We start from the raw sequence: 19,924 nt of genomic DNA, 5'->3' as shown, positions 1-19,924 counted from the left end.
GGTTCTATGGTGTAATGGTGAGCACTCTGGACTCTGAATCCAGCGATCTGAGTTCAAGTCTCGGTGGGACCTCAAATTGTTTGTCATTTAGCTGGGGAAAATTTGCGAAATGGTGATAGCTTGTGTGCTGCCCCATGAAATTGTATGCTTCCCCACACCTGAGGGTTCCATGAGCGCTCTAGACTCTGAATCCGGTGATCTCAGTTCTGGTCTCGGTTGGACCTCAAATATTTTGTCATATGCAAGAGTTTGGGCACCCCTAATCAATTTCAAGATTTTCTCTATAAATCCTTGGCTATTCGGATCAGCAATTTCAGTTAAATATATCATATAGCAGACAGACACAGTGATATTTGAGAAGTGAAATGAAGTTTATAGTAGTTACAGATTTGTCAAGAAGAATGGACCATTATACCTTCAACCAGAATCCACACTCTCATTGGAAGCTATAGGAAGTGTTTATAGCAGTGGTTCTTAACCTTGTTGGAGGTACCGAATCCCACCAGTTCCATATGCGCGATCACCGAACCCCTCGTTAGTGAAAAAAAATACATGTGTTTTTTCAAATTCAAGACATAGATGTTTTCTTACTGGCACACAAAATGAGCCGTGCATGAACATCACCTTGTTCACAGAATAAAACCAACACAATGCATGAATTCACAAGAAATGACATACCAGCAAATCAGTGTGACGTCTGCTTTTGCCTTTGCGAGACCAGTTCAGATATGCGGATATATAAATCAGGTGTGTTCGGACCTCTCCAGCGGAGGCTCTGCTGAACCCCTGAAACCGACTCACCGAACCCCCAGGGTTCGACCAAACCCAGGTTAAGAACCACTCGTCTAGAGGCTGTTATTTCTGCAAAACGAGTATCTACTAAATTTATGTACCTGCCTTCTTTTGTTGAAATAGTAATTGCACATTGTCAGAAAATCCAATAAACTTCATTTCACTTCTCAAATATCACTGCCGCCATCCACCGTGTATGGATTCGGGCTAGCGCCCATGATTAAATTGGGCTAGTTGATCAACAGCAATGTTTTAAAGAAGGGCTCGTCTGGGAGTTAAATCCAGGACCTCCCACACCCAAAGCGAGAATCATACCCCTAGACCAACGAGCCAAAACGAGACCTGGCAGACCATGACCACAAGGAATTTCGGTTTCTTTGTGTGTCTTGACATATGAAGGGATTGACAATAAAGCTGACTTTTGACTTTTTTGACTTTTTTTGACATGTTACATTCCGTGTAACGTTGGCCTGTCAAACGCTCCACATAATGATAGACAACAGTGTTTGCAAGAAGAGCTCGTCCGGGAGCTAAACCCGGGCAATCATGCACCCTAAGCAAGAATCATGCAAGATTCATTCCCCCGTACCAATGAGCCCCATAGTAGACCAGCTGACCCCGTTACATTCCGATTGGTAGCCCATGTGACATGGACCTGAAGACTGAATGTGTCTTAATTAATGGAATAAATGGAATCTGGTTGGCCTAAGGCTCCTAATTCCCTAACTTCAACCCCTAACGCTAACTCTAAAACCGTAACAATAACCAAACCCTAATAATTAACCCCTTACCTGCTAACTCGCTAACGGTAACCCCCTCACCTTTAACCCTAACCTCTAATGCTCCCCCTAAAGGTAGTGCCCTCTAAACCTGAAGGCAGGCATATATGAACCAGACGAGCAGATTGCCCCATTTCAGTACTGTTTCAGAAAAGTTTACAGATGGTTATTATCCACATAATAGTTATGCACGCGTGTGTTCTGTGAGCGTTCCCCTTTCTGCCTCTTCCCTTTCCTTTCTCCTGCCAAGCAGTCCATCTTGGCCCAACACAGGGCATGTTCCTCGTTAGTATCGTGGATAGTATCTCTACTTGTCGCGTAGAAGACCGGGGTTCGGTTCTCAACCCAAGTGTGTTAACCTATGTTTGCAGCAGAGTCATTATATAGCTGGATTGGTTGTGCGTGCATCTGAACTTAAGTGAGTGACCTGTAGGTTTTTCAAAATGAACTCAAACTTTTATCTGTAGCCGCCTTCTACTAAATCAGTGGTCCCCAACCTTTTTAGCGCCACGGACCGGTTACGTGTCAGAAATATTTTCGTGGACCGACCTTTATATGAATAAATAATACATTTATATACTATGTGCCTTCTTATTTTTACTTTGTGTATTGTTTACTTGAATGTTTTGTTTGTCTGTGGACCAATTGGGTGTAATATGTCTCGTCTCCACCGTTGGATAGTAGGAAACGCAGTTTTGATCTCTTTGTATGTCTTGACATGTGAAGAAATTGACAATAAAGCAGACTTTGACTTTGACAATGTGTTACAGTAATCCAGGCGCGACATAATAAATGCATGTATAATAGTTTCCGCATCACCGGTCGAGAGAATCGGACGAATCTTACCAATATTACGGAGGTGAAAAAGCGCAATTTTAGTTATGTTCTTAATGTGCTTTTGAAAGGAGAGAGTTTGGTCAAAGATTACCCCGAGATTAGATACAGTATCGCTCTGAGTGATAGTACAGGTATCCATAGTTATAGTGGTTTCCTTAAATAAGTGGTGATAACAAGCTGGACCAATTATCAACATCTCAGTTTTATCTGGGATAAGACGAAGGAAATTGAGAGACATCCATTGATGGATCTCCGCAAGGCACGCCTCAAGATTAGAACAGTCCCGCGGATTTGTCATCGATAACGGCATATATAATTGAGTGTCATCAGCGTAACATTGAAAACTAATGTTATATTTATGTATTATGTCGCCAAGCGGAATCATATACGTGTTCAATAGAATTGGTCCGAGTACCGATCCCTGCGGGACACCACAAGTAACGTTATAGAGCTCAGAGGTCGCATTACCATGGACTACTCGTGTTTTTGCTATGAATGGGAGATTTGAAACCGGCCTATAATTACTGAGACAGTCCGGGTCGAGATTTGGTCGCTTAAGTAGCGGTTTAATGATAGCGGTTTTAAAGGCTGTTGGCACTTTACCAGAGGAGACAGACAGATTAATTATATTTAAGACGGACGGTCCTAAAATTTGAAATAATTCTTTGAATTGTTTGGCTGGAAGCAGGTCGAGTGAACATGTCGTTTGTTTAGCCGCACTAACCAATTGCGTAAGCCTTTCAAGGGACACACTTTTACTTACTGCAATATTACTGCAATATATGCTTGCTGTTTGGCCTTGCTGTTTTTATGATGTACCACAGAAGGACAGTTCCTTTCTAACAAAGACCACTTTGTTAGACAACATGCCTCATTGCTGTCCTGCACCCCAGATGAACCTCCAAGTGACCATTAAAGTCAGGGTTTCCCAACTATCTTGATCGTAGGATTAGGATGGAATGTATATAACCAGTAATAAATAACTTAGCTTGTTGCATCCTACACAATGTCGTAAAACTTCCCTTGCTATGTTTTAACTAGAGGTCAAAGGTTTTTTCTCCTGTATCCAGTCCACTCAAACTCCTCTTCCCAGATGTTCTTATCAGTATGTAAACACCTAGTGATTTTTGCTTACGAGACAAAGCCCACATGCTTTCCTCCCCCGTTTAGTGGTTATGTCTCACACTGTGGGTAGGGCAAATCCAAATAAAAAGAGCGGGAGTGCCTACAGATATTCAGTGTGTAGAGATTGTCTCAAGCTATCTGTACTGCACTCCTCGCGAGATAAGACTTAATATTCTGTCTCACTTGTGGTTTGTTTGCTGTTGCTCTTCTATTCACTTATTCAGTCAGCGAAATAAACCTGACACAAGCTATCTGTACTGCACTCCTCGCGAGAAAAGACTTAATATTTCTGTCTCACTTGTGGTTTGTTTGCTGTTGCTCTTCTATTCACTTATTCAGTCAGCGAAATAAACCAGACATTCTGTACCACCTGGTTCACAAAATGTGGACCATTGTCACTGTAAATGGTTTGAGGAAGGCCATGACTCGGTATGACGGCTTTGCAAATGGCTTTTGCCACTGTTAAGGCATCTGCATGTTTAGATGGAACTATTTCCAACAATTTGGAAAATGCATCAATCATCACTAGGCAGTATTTGTGAGGTCCACTTTGTGTGAGCTCAATAAAATCCATGTGCATGATTTGAAATGGGTAAGACGGTTTTGGAAATGAGCCTCTCTTAGGTCTCATGTTTCCTTGTGGATTATGTTTCACACAAACGGGAGATGCTTTACAAAAAAATTTTAAGTAAACATCCAAACCAAAAGTAGTGAATTGTTGATGTATGATGGACCTCATCCCCCCTGTCGACACATGGCAAGGCCCATGTGTCGCAATTGCTGCTGCCTTAAAAAGTGATTTAGGTAAAATAGGTTTGTCATTGATGCGGAGGATATTATCTGTATCCGCTATCGCACCTTTTGTCGTCCACATTCGTTTTTCCACCATTGGAGCATTGCCCTGCATACCTGTCAGTATAGTAGGGATGGGCGATACCAATGATTTTGGATTCGATCCGATACCAAGTATTTCCTGCCCAAAAATCGATCCGATATCGATACCGGAAGTGTAATTTCCCGCCAGAAAAAACAATTTAAATGCAGTGGCATTCTTGCTCTTGGAGAGTCATCTATTGAATTTTGTAGAAAAAAGTATTACGTCATGTACATGAATTATTAACCTTTTTAGAAAACCATTAATGGAAGATGCATATTAATAGTATAACTTTAATTAAAAGGAGCTATTCTTTACTTTTTTCTCTCTCTCTCTGTTGTTGGGAAAAAGTTTTGCCTTTTAGTATATTGTAAAAAGAGACATGGTACCAACAGAGATGCAAGGCTTAATCGTCATGAGCAGCAAAAACATCAATTTGTAAAGCCACTGGATACTTACATTTAATATTGTAATACTTTAGTGTTGTTTATAGGAAGTGGAGTTACAAAGTCAAAGTCAAAGTCAGCTTTATTGTCAATCTCTCCACATGTCACAACACACAAAGAGACCGAAATTACGTTTTTCTCCATCCCACGGTGACGAGACACATACCACGATAGACATACGAGTATGCGACACAATATAAAAACAAGAAGGCAAAAATTCAAACAATCAATAGTAAGAGTGATGAATAAATAATAAATAAACAGATAACACAATAAATAAGAGGAGCAAAACGGAGCGAGCAAGCATAGCGCAAAAGTAAAAAACATCATAAACAAAAAGGCACAAACAATAAATAATAAGAGTAATAATAAATAATAAATAAACAGATAACACAACAAATAAGAGCCAGTGTGCATACAGACAGTACAGACAGTAAAAGTACAGGACGCTACGCAGAACGGGGGAGCGAGTTCAGGATCCTAACAGCCTGGAGTATGAAGCTGTTTGAGAGTCTGGAGGTGCGGGAGCGCAGACTTCTGTACCTCTTCCCAGAGGGCAGAAGCTCGAACAAAGAGTGAGCGGGGTGACTCGCATCACTCACAATCGTGGTCGCCTTGCGGGTGAGATGGGAGGTGTAAATGTCCTTCAAGGAGGGGAGCGAAGCACCAGCAATCTTACCAGCCGTGTTCACTATGCGCTGCAGGGCCTTCAAGTTGTAGTCAGTGCAGCCGCCACCCCAAACAGCAATACAGCTGGAGAGGACGCTCTCAATGGTGCCGCGGTAAAATGCAGTCATGACGGCCGGAGGAGCGCCCGCTCGCCTAAGTTTCCGCAGGAAGTACAGGCGGCGCTGGGCTTTCTTTGCCAGTGATGCGGTGTTGGTGGACCAGGAGAGATCCTCACTGATGTGCACCCCCAGGAACTTGGCGCTGCTCACTCGCTCCACCACAGCACCGTCGATGGTCAGCGGCAGGAGTTGGGTGTGACCCTTCCGGAAGTCCACAACAATCTCCTTGGTCTTGTCGACGTTCAGCAGGAGGTTGTTGTCCCTGCACCACGTGGTCAGAAGGTCAACCTCCAGCCTGTATTGAGTCTCGTCTCCCTTGGTGATGAGACCCACCAGAGTCGTGTCGTCAGCAAACTTCACGATACGGTTGTCGCTGTAGGTTGCAGTGCAGTCATGCGTCAGGAGGGTGAAGAGCAGCGGACTGAGCACGCAGCCTTGGGGGGCCCCCGTGCTCAGCGTGATGCTGGCGGAGATTTTGTCGCCAACACGTACTACCTGTGGCCTCTGACAGAGGAAGTCCAGTAGCCAGTTGCAGAGGTAGGTACTGAGGCCCAGCGCGTCAAGTTTGCTGATGAGGCGTTGTGGCACAATGGTGTTGAAGGCAGAACTGAAGTCCACAAACAGCAATCTCACATACGAGTCCCTCCTCTCCAGGTGGGTGAGGGCCGAGTGGAGGGCAGAGCAGATGGCATCCTCAGAAGACCGCTTGGCTCGGTACGCAAACTGGAAGGGGTCAATGGTGGGCGGGAGAACGGATCGGATGTGCTCCATGACAAGCCGCTCAAAGCACTTCATGATGATGGGCGTAAGTGCCACGGGGCGGTAGTCATTGAAGCAGGACGGAGCGGGTTTCTTCGGCACAGGTACGATGGTGGCAGCTTTGAAACACGACGGGACGATGGCCTGCTGCAGGGAAGTGTTAAAGATGTCCGTGAAGACATCCGTCAGCTCACCAGCGCAGTCCTTCAGCGCCCGACCCGGGATGATGTCAGGGCCCGCCGCCTTACGGATGTTGATGGCGGCAAGCGCCCTCCTCACGCTGTCGGCGGAGAGGCACAGGGGCAGCTCGTGTGAAGGGGGAGTGGCCTTCAGCGGGCAAGTGCTGTTCTGAGCGTCGAAGCGAGCAAAGAAGCGGTTGAGGTCATTGAGCAGACGGACGTCGCCTTCACAGCTCTGCGGCGCGGGCTTGTAATCCGTGATGGTCTGAATGCCCTGCCAAAGGCTCCGTGCGTCCCTGCTGTCCTTGAAGTGGGCGGTAATTTTGCACGAGAACGCCCTCTTTGCCTCTTTGATGCCCCGGGACAGGTCGGCCCTCGCAGTCCTCAAGCCAGCCTCATCCCCTGCTCTAAAGGCTATGTCCCTGGCCCTCAGCAGCCTGAAGACAGCCCCTGTCAGCCATGGCTTCCGATTAGCCCGAGTGACGATGGATTTTGAGAGAGTCACATCATCAATACACTTCCTGATGTAGGAGGAAACAGAGTCAGTATACTCCCCAATGTCTGTCCGATCGTCGCAAGTGGCACCCCTCCTAAACATGTTCCAGTCAGTACAGCCAAAGCAGTCACGCAGTGCATCAGAGGCACCCTCAGGCCACACCCGTACCTGCTTGCGAACCGGCCTGGACGCTCTCACCATTTGTCTGTATGCGGGCAAAAGCATAACAGTGATATGGTCAGAAAGTCCAAGATGGGGGAGGGGGGCGGCTTTGAAAGCTCCTTTATGCGAAGAGTAGACCCGGTCCAGGAAGCTGTCGCCACGCGTAGGAAAATTAACATGCTGGTGAAGCCTCGGAAAAACAGACATCAGGTTAGCATGATTAAAATCCCCAGCGAAGATGGTGAAACCGTCAGGGTGCGCTGTCTCTTGTTCACTGACAGCCTGGTACAGTTCACTAAGAGCCGTGACCCTGTCGCCTTCGATGTTGGAAGGCGGGATGTAAACCGCGACTAGCAGAATCGCGGTAAATTCCCTTGGCAGGTAAAAAGGACGGCACTTAATGATCACGAACTCCGCCAGTGGCGAGCAGTGCTTGCATACCACTACAGAGTCCCGGCACCATTCGTCACGGATGTAGACGCATATTCCACCTCCACAAGATTTCCCCCCTTGTACAATGGCCCGATCCGCCCGATAGCACGCTAGCCGCTCCAGATGTACGGCAGAGTCCGGAATGTTGACAGTCAACCAAGTCTCAGTGAACACGAGCACACAGCAGTCCCGCACTGTCCGGTTTGTAGATTGCAGCAGGCGAATGTAATCCATTTTGTTGTCCAGCGATCGAACATTCGCCAGAAGAATGGAAGGCACGGCCGGGCGAGCAGGGCTGGCCGCCAGCCTGGCCCGGACGCCCCCGCGTTTGCCCCTCTTCAGCCTCCTCGCACACCGCTTTCGACGCTTCCCAACCGGGGGAGGAATAGCAGACGAGCCCGGCGACGCTTCAGGACGTAGCAGTCCGAGCTCCTTTGATGTTCCCGCATCAAAGTCCAAAAACCGACAAAACTCGCTTTTGCCGATGTCAAGCAGAACCTGCCTGCCGTACTTGTACAATTGCACAATTTGTTGTTGCGGGCCACAGAAAATGATACGGTGGGCCATAACTGGCCTCCGGGCCTCGAGTTTGACACCGGTGGTCTAGGGGTATGAATCTTGCTTTGGGTGTGAGAGGTCCAGGGTTCAACTCCCAGATGATCTCTTCGTTAAAACTGTTAGGTTTTTACAGACAGAGTGAATAAATGTTAAGAGAAACGCACCAACGGACAGACCACAAGTGAGGCAGAATATTGAGTCGTAGCTTGCGCAAGGAGTGCAGTACAGACAGCTTACAATGCCCAACCTACACTAAAGTCTGTCTGCATCCTTGCTCTCTTTATTTGGGGAATTTTCCTCATCACATGTGTAGCAGAAACCAAATAAGGGTAGGGGGAAGCGCAAACGGTTTCTGCTTTTGGTAAGCGCAGGAAACTTCTGGTGTGTGTAGATTACTGCAAACGTTATGCTAATGTGGCGACATAGGAAAGAGCAAACAGAGTTCATCAAGTTCAATGGGTTCAAGCAGTCTTATCAGCAAGGACCAGGGGCGCTCCCAGCGCTCCATTTCTTGAGGGTGTGAGGTGCCGAGTCAGCCACTTGAGGAAGGCTGACACAATGTCGTTGCTGCTGTCTCTCGCTGACCGAGACAAGACCTCACACCTTGGCTGATGTGGTATTCTGTGGTGGACATAAGAACAGCAAAGCAGAACAACGAACGCACGTACGCAGATCTAATCTAACGGTAGATCTAACGAGACATCATTTACTGTAATATAGTAATATAGAAACTGAAAGAGAACGCATGATAACATATATATACAATTTTCCAACAATTCCCCCCTGTTTATCATAAGTTCTCAGAGACCCTCAAATCACCCAAAGGCTACTTCAAAAGATTTTCAGCCGCAGGATCATACGTCATAAGAACAAATTTACACCCGGGAGGCGACCGAAGCCAATCAGACAACGTCGGACTCAGGAAAAAGGTCGGACAGGTCCACAGCGGGGGCCTCATCAATGGAGTCAATGCGAAGATGACAACTCGGGGGCCGTGGGAGCTCAAAGTCGTCCTCAGGGAGCAACGGAAAAGCGTCAGCCGGCGGAGAGATAGCGGTCGTAATCAATTTATTAATTAGGGACCGGAGACACGGAATGCAACAACATCCACACAAGGTCAAAACAGCAGAAAAAACGGCAAGGGAGACAAGGACCGAGGAAACCAGGGTGCGGTACTTGCCGAACACATTCAGCCAGCTGTTCCAAACCTCCGTGTTCACACCACTGTGGTCCTTCATCTTCCCATTCAAGGTCCTCAAACCCTCAAGGGCCAGGGACAGGCTTCCGCCGGCTGCAGTGTTATTTGGGATAAAAGTGCAGCATTGCTCACCGAACATGGCGCAGACACCGCCCTCCTTAGCGAGTAGCATGTCAAGGGCCATCCGGTTCTGGAAAGCCATGAGGGAAGTCGCGGCCAGCTGGGAGTGGACCGCTCTGAAGCCCGCCTCGGTCCAATTTCCAAGCCTCTGCACGTTGTAGTGGATGTAATTGATCCTGTCAACATTTTTGTTAAGGGTGCACCACCAACAAATGGAGGATTCGAAACCAGCTGCTATCTGGTTCACCAGCTTATACTCATCCGGCACTCCTCTGGGAACTCCAATGGCATCTATATAGGTCGGATCCGCCGCGCCTTGCCACTCGGCACTCCGCTTAGCCCTCGACCAGGGTCGGGGCACAAAAGAATCAATAAAAACGTCTAGCTCATGAGTAGATGCGGGCATTAATAAAACGGGAAGCAAAAGGGTCACCAAAGCGCAAGTACCAGAGCTATTAAAAGGGAGACTATCATAAAGTGTGTCAGTGTTGCACCAAAACCAAATATCACTACGAGCGATGGGTGAGAAAAAGGCAGCGCCATAGAACAGGGAAGTGCACAAAGGAGCTGACAAAACGCCTAGGCTTGCGCCGGTACCGGGCAACTTGATGCACGTGAAATTACCTTTAGCAACATCAGTGGAAAAAAGGGGTTTGGACTTTGCCAAGGAGGAAACGGGATAGACCTTGTCCCAACTGGAGCAAGGATGAGCAGACGGAATGGAAGGGGTAGACATCACAAAAATCGCACACTCAGGAGCCACACTCGCGGGAATGATTCTCAAGAGGGGCCGTGGGCCCATACACACAACGCAACTGGTGTTAGTCACATTAGCAGCTTGCTCGGCCATGAGGAGCCAATTGTTAGTCTGGCCACTCATACCTGTGGAGGCCACAAAGTGACTGTCTACATCGGTGAGGGCCACGCTCGTAATCACTGCCCCAGATGTTTTGGAAAAGTCGCTCAACACGGGACTGTCAGCGCCCCGCATAGTTTTGTTAACGCAAAGGACAATAGGAAACTGAGGATCCTTCCCAGAGGACCAAGCCCACAACTGAAAACCCCAACAGGAAGTATTGAGCAGGGTAGCGTGAGGGGGCCGAACCGTGTCATCAGGGAGTGTAACGGTCAAAAGAAGGCTTGAGCCTTGGTTCTTCAAAGTGATACGTTTAGCAAAAAACACAGCTTCTTCACTGGAGCCAGGAGGCCAGTAACCTGGTACCTGCGAGGTGATGAAGGCGCTCCAGTCCGAAATGTCTGGATTGACAGTCAAATACCACCAATACCCAGGCCATTTGTCACCCGTAGTGAGCCAGCCTTGTCGGGTACCTTTCAAACTCTTCAAGGGCACGGTGATAGTGGAAGCCGTGTTTGGGGCCACGGTGAACGCCAATGAATGTAGGTACGCGTTGGCTATGCGCCATGGCACGCAGGAAATACCGTCGTGAACGAGAGCAGGCGTGCAGTGTTTAAAGGTGGACGAGACTTCACGCCTAATGGACGAGACCTCACGCCTATGTCTACGCGAGGCAACATCATCCCATGGACAATATCGGGAATCAACGGAACTACCGCGTCTGAGCCTAGGATCGTTATCCGTCGAACAAAGTTTGTAAAACTCATAATCAGAAATAGTAAAAACATCAGGTGAATCAGAAACAGCGGAAACTCCAGGTGAACTGTCTGGAGTCGTGTGTTTTATAAAAACAGGGCCGATGCGCATATAGCACACTGTCCCAACTACAGTGAAACCAAAAATGACAAAAATCCAAATGAATGCTTCCCAAGGTTTGCAACCATCCCGCACCTTCGCAAGACATTGTTCCAACGGCATTTTAACACCTAGTTTTAGATCTCCTCAGAGTCAACTCCCTGAGCTTCGGGTTGGTGGCTTGGAATGCTTCTGCTGGCTTTCGTGTCAACCCTGGATCTTGGCACCAGAATCAGGCACTATTACCAGACTTGCACACCTTCCGTACTTAGGTTGGGTCTGCGGAGATCACCTTTTTACAGTGTGACAAATGAATCCACGTGTTACGTTAACGACAGCGTAACCAGAGAGGGTCACGCCAAGAGCATTTTTCTTCGAAGATCCATCAACAAAAACCACGTGACCGTCAGACAAGGGTGTGTACCTCTCAACGGTCAGATGCGGTTGGGAAAGCAAAGTAGCCATGCACGACAAGTGACGTGCAGGCGACAAAAAGGTCATGTTTGTTTGTAGCAAAAGAGCTGACACTGCATGCGGAACTTTCAGCGTTAAAGGATGAAACAACACAACGCTGGCGCTGCTTTCCACAGCCATGGAGGCCGCCACCACGGCCCTCACACATGGTGGGAGAGCGCAAGCAACACTATCCAATTTAGAAGAATAAAAGGCAATAGGGCGAAGTTTCAAGCCATGCGATTGCATCAAAACAGAGGTCATATAATGACCTTTGCAATCAACAGTCTGGACAAACGGTTTGTCATAATTGGGCAAGGCTAGAGTGGAGCTAGAGACCAATGCCTGCTTGATCAACACAAATGCATCCTCCGCCTCAGGAGTCCATTTTAGTGGAGTGGACATCGAGATGTCCTCAACATACATTAATTTGGACAGAGGAGCGACAATTTGGGCATAATCAGGCACCCAGCTCCTGCAATAACCAGCAAGACCCAGAAAAGACATCATTTGTTTCTTAGTGAGTGGTTTAGGGGCCTGCAAAATGGAAACTTTCCTGCTCTCAATTATAGTTCGACCTTGGGAACTAAGATTGTGTCCTAAATATTTAATTTCCTCGGACCACAGTTGGAGCTTGTTTTTGCTGACCTTGTGGCCTTCCTTCGCCAAGTGATGTAACACTGCAAGTGTGTCCGTCTGACAAGAATCAAAATCAGGAGAAGCAATCAAAATGTCATCAACATAGAGCAAAATCTGACTTCCCTTTGGCGGGACAAATTTTGCCATGCTGGCCGCCATCACCTGCGAATAGATAGTTGGGCTTTCGCAGTACCCTTGGGGCAGTCTGGTAAAGGTGTACCTCGAGCCAGCATAAGTAAATGCAAACCAAAACTGGCTTTCTTCAGCAACAGGAACAGAGAAGAAAGCGTTGCTAATATCAATTACTGAGAATATCTTTGCATCAGGCGTCAATGAATTCAACAAGGTGTGTGGGTCAGGGACACAAGGTGCCCTCTGAATGACGGCGCTGTTCACTGCTTGCAAATCTTGCACCATTCTCCACCCGACAGAAGGAGGCGCTTTCTTCACAGGAAAAATCGGAGTATTACAAGGAGAATCAGGACAGAGAATAATGACACCAGCTTTTAGCAAATCCGAAATAACAGGTGCGATGCCTTGCAGGGCATCGGGTTTCAATGGATACTGTCGCACACAAGGACGGTACTCAGTCTTAGGTCTAATGACAACAGGAAGTGCACTTTTCACCAACCCAACGTCAGAGGGCCCTGTTGACCAGAGATCAGTCGGGACCTCAGCGAGGACCTGCTCATCTCCTGGTGACAACACAAAATGTCAAGCTGAGGGTGCTTTCTCAGAACAAGTTTTAGCATGCACACCACAAGAAAGGAAAAAGATGTGGTTCAAGACACTTCTGAAAAGCTTGGTAGAAGGACTGTAAAGAACACCAGAACTATCTCGAGTCCAGTCAAGGGCAGCCAATCCGTCTTTGGCCATGAATCCCACGCTTTGCCATGTGGATGAAAAAGGTCGGAACAAAGAGATATGGAGCGGGGTGGCCGTCTTGTGTAAATTTTCGATTCTAGAGGGAGCTGGCTGCATGACTACACAAGCGCGGCTTTCACCATCATGTAAGAGGAAAGCTGCTCTCAAGATGATAGGCGTAGCAGCCTTAAGCATGGCTTCGTAGTTTTGGTCAGGACCGGGCGTGTCCTTGTGCCACAAGGTCACGTGCAAGTCGTTTGGTTCCATTGCCTGCTCAGGGCATCGCAAAAGGCTTCTGGCCCGTGCCAAAAGAGGAGACCCAAATTGTCTCACCTCGGGGTCAATTAAATCCAATGAATAAAAATAGTAGCAATGAAATTGACCAAATATTTGTAATTGGTGACGCCTTTTGACAACGATTTTGTCATCAAGAGATACTAGAGAAAGACCAAGAGCAGTGAGAGCATCTCTTCCAAGCAAGTTAATAGGGCAATTTGGCATCAGCAAGACAGGAATGCAACAACTTCCTCCTTCAGGGTCCCGTATCCAGACTGGATGAGACTGAGGAACTGGAGTTGTCATTCCATTTGCTGCCCTCACCCAAAAGGATCTCCCGCCTTCTCGCACATCCGCAGGAATGTCGCGACAAGTAGTGATGCACGCTCCTGAATCACACAAAAAGGTAATGGGAGTACCATTCACAAACAAAGTTATCACAGGTTTCTCTACATTGTTCATCAACAAGTCCTGAATGTTCAAATCTGCATCAATAGGGGGAGCTGTTGTCAAAACAGCTCCTTCAGTTCCATGCTGACTGTCGGTTAGTCACAAGGGAGGGACAGCCCCGCTTTTATGGGGGTCCGGACAATATTTTGCTATGTGGCCCTCCTTGCCGCACGCCCAGCAGACAGGAGGCTGAGTGCTAGGTTGCTTCGGTTGACCTGTCGGGCCATAACCGAGAGCACCATGCCGGTAGCCTCCCCTGCCCTTGCCGCGGAAGTTTCCACGACCATGCTTCTTCTGGTAAGGTTCAAAAGTTTTGTTTTGATAAAATGCATCATGTGAGTCTTTATCAGCAAAAAAAAAATGGTAGCCACTTTTTCTTTTCCTTTTTTCAAATTAACAACTTTCTCAGCATGCATGGCATGATCAATAAATTGTGGCAGTGTGGAAGTAGGGAAAGTGATCATATGTTTCACAACCCAGTTTTGAATTGCTGGTCGCGAATTTGTATGTAGAGCATTTTTGAACTGCTGGTTGTAAACCTCAGTTCCAGGTACCAAGCCGCTATTGGCTTTGAACACTTTCTCCAATCTGTGTCTATAATCTTCAAACAATTCATCCTCTTTTTGTTTGGTTCGACCAATTTCTGCATAATTTGCTCTACGTTGAAATTTAGTTTTTATCCTGCCCAAAAGTTGCTCAATTTGATTTCTCAATGGCAGCCCATTATATTCCAATGGGCGGCCATTTTCATCAAAAGGATCCCAATTGCCCTTGACACTGGCCCAGTCTTTGGTCAAAGTTGCCATAAAAACTTGTTGCACCTCATCTCCTCTTAAATTATAAGAAGCAATGAGTTGCATCATGTCAGTACAATATTGCTCAACATCTTCAGACGGCAATGCTATTCCCTCAGTGGCTGATTTTACATCAGCATGAGTCCACGTTCTGTAGACTAAAATAGTGGGCCCTCCGTCATCATGGGGGTTTGCCACTTGAATCATTGGGTAGGCCTCGGTTACTCCTGCGCCCATGTAGTTCGGGCTGCCGTCTGCTACGGGGGCCGATGGAGAGGGAGCTTCCGCTTTTTACGCGGCTCCGCGTAACCATGGCGTGAGCAAAATCACTATATTTTGGAGGGTCATCTACGACCGGCAATTGTGGGTACAATCGCTCGCGCTCCACAGTACTTCTCCTAACAATCTGTTCATCTTTCTCATCTGAATCCACCCCCTCCTCGGGCACGGCTCTCAAGCGAGGCCGCGCTACTGAAGTTTCATCATCTTCTCGTCTGTGCAATAAAAGGCTCTCTTTGGAGACGGACTTTTCTTCGCTCCTTTTGTTCTTTAATTTTTCTTTTATTTGTCCACATTTTCTTTTTTCTGCTTCCAATTCCCATTTCACTATTAAATGATACCCATCTTTATTCTTTTTATTTGCACCATGTTTGGCAATAATCGAGTGTTTGAGATTGTTTAATGAGTTTGCACTCAATTGACCATCGAAGTTATAATTCGTTATCCATTTATCGAGATATTTCACATTTTTAGGGTCGACCCATTCCATTAATTTCCAATCTTTGCATTTTAATTTATCTCGAGGTAAAGAGTTTCGTTTGCTGTTTAAATTTCCCATGGTTTTATTTTCTAAATTTCGGAGTTGGCGGTTCGAATGGCACCTACAGTGTCCTAAAGCCAACTTTATTCACAGGACAGTGGTTAAATATTCGATGTGGAGTAAGTCTCCTTTCACCTTCCCAGCAGGGAAGCGGAGAGTTCTCTAGCCTCTGCACCTCACACAAAGCCACTGTTTACAATCCTGTGTTTTTATATAGAGGAGAGCTCAAATGAGATCACTCTCAGTCAAACCGCACACAAACACACCACACGCGTTTTTCACCACTTTTAGGAATAACAGAGGAGTCCGCACCTCCTTGCGGAATTTAACTAACAATTAATCGCTAGGTTTAACTAACAATTAGTTAGGGGGCTCCGCACCGCCCCGCGGAATTTAACTGTTCCTATTTCACTTGACAGGGTCTAGAATTCCCAAGGTTTTAGTGACTTCTCGTCACTTTTCTCTTTAAGTGACCTCTTGTCACCGCTCATTCATTCCTTTTAGTAGAATCAATATTCCTACTCACAGTCCGCTGGTCCTTTTCCTCGGGTGATTTCGGCAGTCCCCCCAGCGTCCAGCCGAACCGCTCGAGGCAGTCCCGTCAAAGGGCTTTTGTTTACCTTGGCCAAGGATTTTTCCTGCGTCGAGGAGTCCCGCCGGAGCCGCAAGGACGTATAGAAATCCCGGACGAGCCCCCAATTTCTGTTAGGTTTTTACAGACAGAGTGAATAAATGTTAAGAGAAACGCACCAACGGACAGACCACAAGTGAGGCAGAATATTGAGTCGTAGCTTGCGCAAGGAGTGCAGTACAGACAGCTTACAATGCCCAACCTACACTAAAGTCTGTCTGCATCCTTGCTCTCTTTATTTGGGGAATTTTCCTCATCACATGTGTAGCAGAAACCAAATAAGGGTAGGGGGAAGCGCAAACGGTTTCTGCTTTTGGTAAGCGCAGGAAACTTCTGGTGTGTGTAGATTACTGCAAACGTTATGCTAATGTGGCGACATAGGAAAGAGCAAACAGAGTTCATCAAGTTCAATGGGTTCAAGCAGTCTTATCAGCAAGGACCAGGGGCGCTCCCAGCGCTCCATTTCTTGAGGGTGTGAGGTGCCGAGTCAGCCACTTGAGGAAGGCTGACACAATGTCGTTGCTGCTGTCTCTCGCTGACCGAGACAAGACCTCACACCTTGGCTGATGTGGTATTCTGTGGTGGACATAAGAACAGCAAAGCAGAACAACGAACGCACGTACGCAGATCTAATCTAACGGTAGATCTAACGAGACATCATTTACTGTAATATAGTAATATAGAAACTGAAAGAGAACGCATGATAACATATATATACAATTTTCCAACAAAAACATTGCTGTTGATCAACTAGCGCAATTTTATCTGAGGTGCATGTCACATGGGCTGTCAATTGAAACGAAACGGGTTGAATTAACTTACCTTGGGTCTCTTAAATCTGTTGTTTTGATTCTCATCACTTGCCGTCATGTGTCATCCATTGCGCCACTCACCCTACAAGACTGTATCGACTGTAAACTTGTCTGGAAAACTGTCATTGTCCAAAGAAAGGCTGTTTAGCAACAGTGACCAGCAGACAAATTCAACAAGGTAATTTGATTAAACCATAACCCGGATTCGAATCGAACACCATTAACCACTACACAATCATGGCCTATATGTAGTAGCGTTAAATAGGTTGTGCATATTGGCAATGATCGTATAGTGGTTAGTACTCTGCGTTGTGGCCGCAGCAACCCCGGCTCGAATCCGGGTCATGGCATAATCAAATTACCTTGAATTTCTCCCTTGCTTCATATTGCTAAACTACCATCTTTTGGACAATGACAATTTTCCACACAAGTTTACGGTCAGTAGCCGTAACTTGTAGGGTTAGGTTTAGTGGCCCAATGGATAAAGCATCATGGCATATTCAAATAATGTCACCCTTTTTTTTTTTTTTCATTTTTGCAAAGTGTTGCACACAAGCTTACAAGCCACATATTCCTGTGGGGCTCGTGGAGCAATGGGTAACGCATCTGTCTACAGATCAGAATATTCCAGGACTCCTGGCCAGCTCACATGCCATTTTGTGGTCAACATTAGCTATGTGTAATTTATGTGAACTTTTGGGTTGAAGTAACTCACAGACACTGTCAACAAATAGTCTTTCCAATTTTGTCTCTGTTGAGAGATGCTCTCAATTATACATTTTCCTATTGTATGTTTTGTCAGAATATGTTTAAATCGTGTTATTTTCTTATGACAGCATCTTGATTTATTGTGTGATTGGAACCACCTGTGATGACCTGTTAAGTGGGCGTGTTTGATAAAAAGCCTTCCTGCATGCTGCACAGTGGGTCCCTACAAGCAGTTACCGCAGTAGTCGCAGCGAATGGTGTGCAAACAGAATATTCCTCCTCCTTAAACACAGGCCGGTGGAACGTTTGGCAGAATCTCGTGGAGGTCCGGCCGCCTCCTTAAACACAGGCCGGTGGAACGTTTGGCAGAATCTCGTGGAGGACCGGCCGCCTCCTTAAACACAGGCCGGTGGGAACGTTTGGCAGAATTGCGTGACGGCCGCCTGCTCCCGGCGTCCGCACGTGAACGAACACCCCCTCCCGGGGACGGACGTCTGCTCCCGACCGCCGTCCTTCACCCCCTCACCTTCCGGACCCCCGTCTGCTCCCGGCGGGCCTCCGAGTACCCCCCCCCCTTCTCCCGAACTGACCGACAGGCAATGAGACCCGCCTTGGTAGGGCCCCCACCGGCCCCGGCTCGTGCCGGCGTTGGGTGGACGGTTCCTCCCCACTTGCGGGTCGCTCTCCGTGGAGGACCGGCCGCCTCACTAAACATAGGCCGGGCGAAAATCTGCGAATGTTCTACATCCAAGGAAGGAGGAACCGGCCGCCTCCTTAAACCACCGGCCGGGCGAAAATCTGCGAATGTTATCCATCCAAGGACGGAGGAACCGGCCGCCTCCTTAAACACAGGCCGGGCGAAAATCTGCGAATGTTATCCATCCAAGGACGGAGGACCGGCCGCCTCCTTAAACACAGGCCGGTGGGAACGACTGGCAGAATCGCGTGACGGCCGCCTGCTCCCGGCGTCCGCACGTAAACAAACACCCCCCTCCCGGGGACGGCCGTCTGCTCCCGGCCGCCGTCCTTCACCCCCTCAGCTTCCGGACCCCCGTCTGCTCCCGGCGGGCCTCCGAGTACCCTCCCCTTCTCCCGAACTGACCGACTGGCACTCATGACCCGCCTTGGTAGGGCCCCCACCGGCCCCGGCTCGCGCCGGCGTTGGGTGGACGGTTCCTCCCCACTTGCGGGTCGCACTCTAGCGCCTCGGCCGCCGCGAGAGCGTGCGCTACGCGCCGCCCCCGCAGGCCTTGGCGCGACCGTACGGCCCCGAATCACGCACCTAGAGGAAATCAACGGAGGCCGAGCGCCCGATCTGATCGCGGCACGCCGCGTGGGCGTCCGCCGGCCGCGCCGGTCTACCGCGAATGCTGTTTCTCAAACCCTTGCCTAACCAGGCAACGACCACATCCCGCGGTAACCAGACGGCACCGCGGGATGTGCTGTCCCACTCTGCTCGACTATCCGAATAGCCTTTCCCGACTGCCGCGTGGTGGGAGGCGTCTTTCGTGCCGCCGGTGGCGTATGACCCTCCGCGTGAGGTGTGCGGGCTCGGGAGGGCCGCAACGACTGAGTCTGACTCGGACGGGGCGCAGCTTCCCTCCCGGTCGCAGCAATAAGCGCCGAACGCAGCGTTGGTCACCAGCCCCCCGGCGGGTTCGTCGGGAGCGCCGGTACCCTTCCGTAGCTAGTTGCCAGCTGGCCACAGCGGGCCGCACCGACCGAGTCTGACTCGCCAGCTTCCCGTCTGGGTGACAGCGGCGCTGAGAACGGAGGGGCGGCCGGAACCCCTTCGACCTCCCGGCTCCCACCAGTGTCGATCCAACTCCGCATCCTGGCCGCAGCGCGAGACCGGCAGGCCGCAACGACCGAGTCTGACTCGGACGGGGCGCAGCTTCCCGCTTGGGCCTCAGCGCGCGTGCCTCGCGCGGGCAAGTCGCCGGCACAGCGCCGCGCCCCCGACCCCCGCTTTACGGAAACGAAGCGAGCCTCAGCGGGCCGCAACGACCGAGTCTGACTCGGACGGGGCGCAGCTTCCCGCCTGGGTCATCGCACGTTCCCCCAGCTCGGGCCTGGAAGGCCGACGCCTTTCCCCGGACCACCGCTGTGCCCGCACGGTTCATCATCGGCCCCCGCTGGCCAAGCCCGACCGACGTGCCACCCCCGTTGCCGAGTTCGCTCTTCCCGAGCTTCGTCCCCAACCCTCACGCGAACCGCCCGT

At 48.8% G+C, this 19,924-nt stretch overlaps 1 protein-coding gene and 1 non-coding gene across 3 annotated transcripts; one reads left to right on the top strand and one right to left on the bottom strand.

The window, feature by feature from the left end:
- Nucleotides 1-72, top strand: trnaq-cug (transfer RNA glutamine (anticodon CUG)). Its single transcript has one exon. It is a non-coding gene; the product is annotated as a tRNA-Gln (tRNA).
- An 8,349-nt stretch (nucleotides 73-8,421) lies between these two features.
- LOC133147030 (uncharacterized) lies at nucleotides 8,422-16,909 on the bottom strand. 2 transcript variants are annotated; one of them, XM_061271143.1, is made up of 2 exons: nucleotides 9,558-16,909; nucleotides 8,422-9,240 (listed from the first exon to the last, which is right to left on the bottom strand). In XM_061271143.1, exons 1-2 carry the CDS (start codon nucleotides 11,377-11,379, stop codon nucleotides 9,230-9,232), a joined length of 1,833 nt encoding a protein of 610 aa, XP_061127127.1. In that variant the 5' UTR covers nucleotides 11,380-16,909; the 3' UTR covers nucleotides 8,422-9,229. The 2 variants fall into 2 exon arrangements, with proteins under 2 accessions (XP_061127127.1, XP_061127126.1); XM_061271142.1 differs by having other exon boundaries at nucleotides 8,422-10,767; nucleotides 12,511-16,903.
- Between the last annotated feature and the right edge of the window lie 3,015 nt (nucleotides 16,910-19,924).

Source organism: Syngnathus typhle, unplaced genomic scaffold (genome assembly GCF_033458585.1).
Source record: "Syngnathus typhle isolate RoL2023-S1 ecotype Sweden unplaced genomic scaffold, RoL_Styp_1.0 HiC_scaffold_27, whole genome shotgun sequence".
Taxonomy (NCBI): Eukaryota; Metazoa; Chordata; class Actinopteri; order Syngnathiformes; family Syngnathidae; genus Syngnathus; species Syngnathus typhle.
This window is presented reverse-complemented; position numbering and strand designations above follow the sequence as displayed.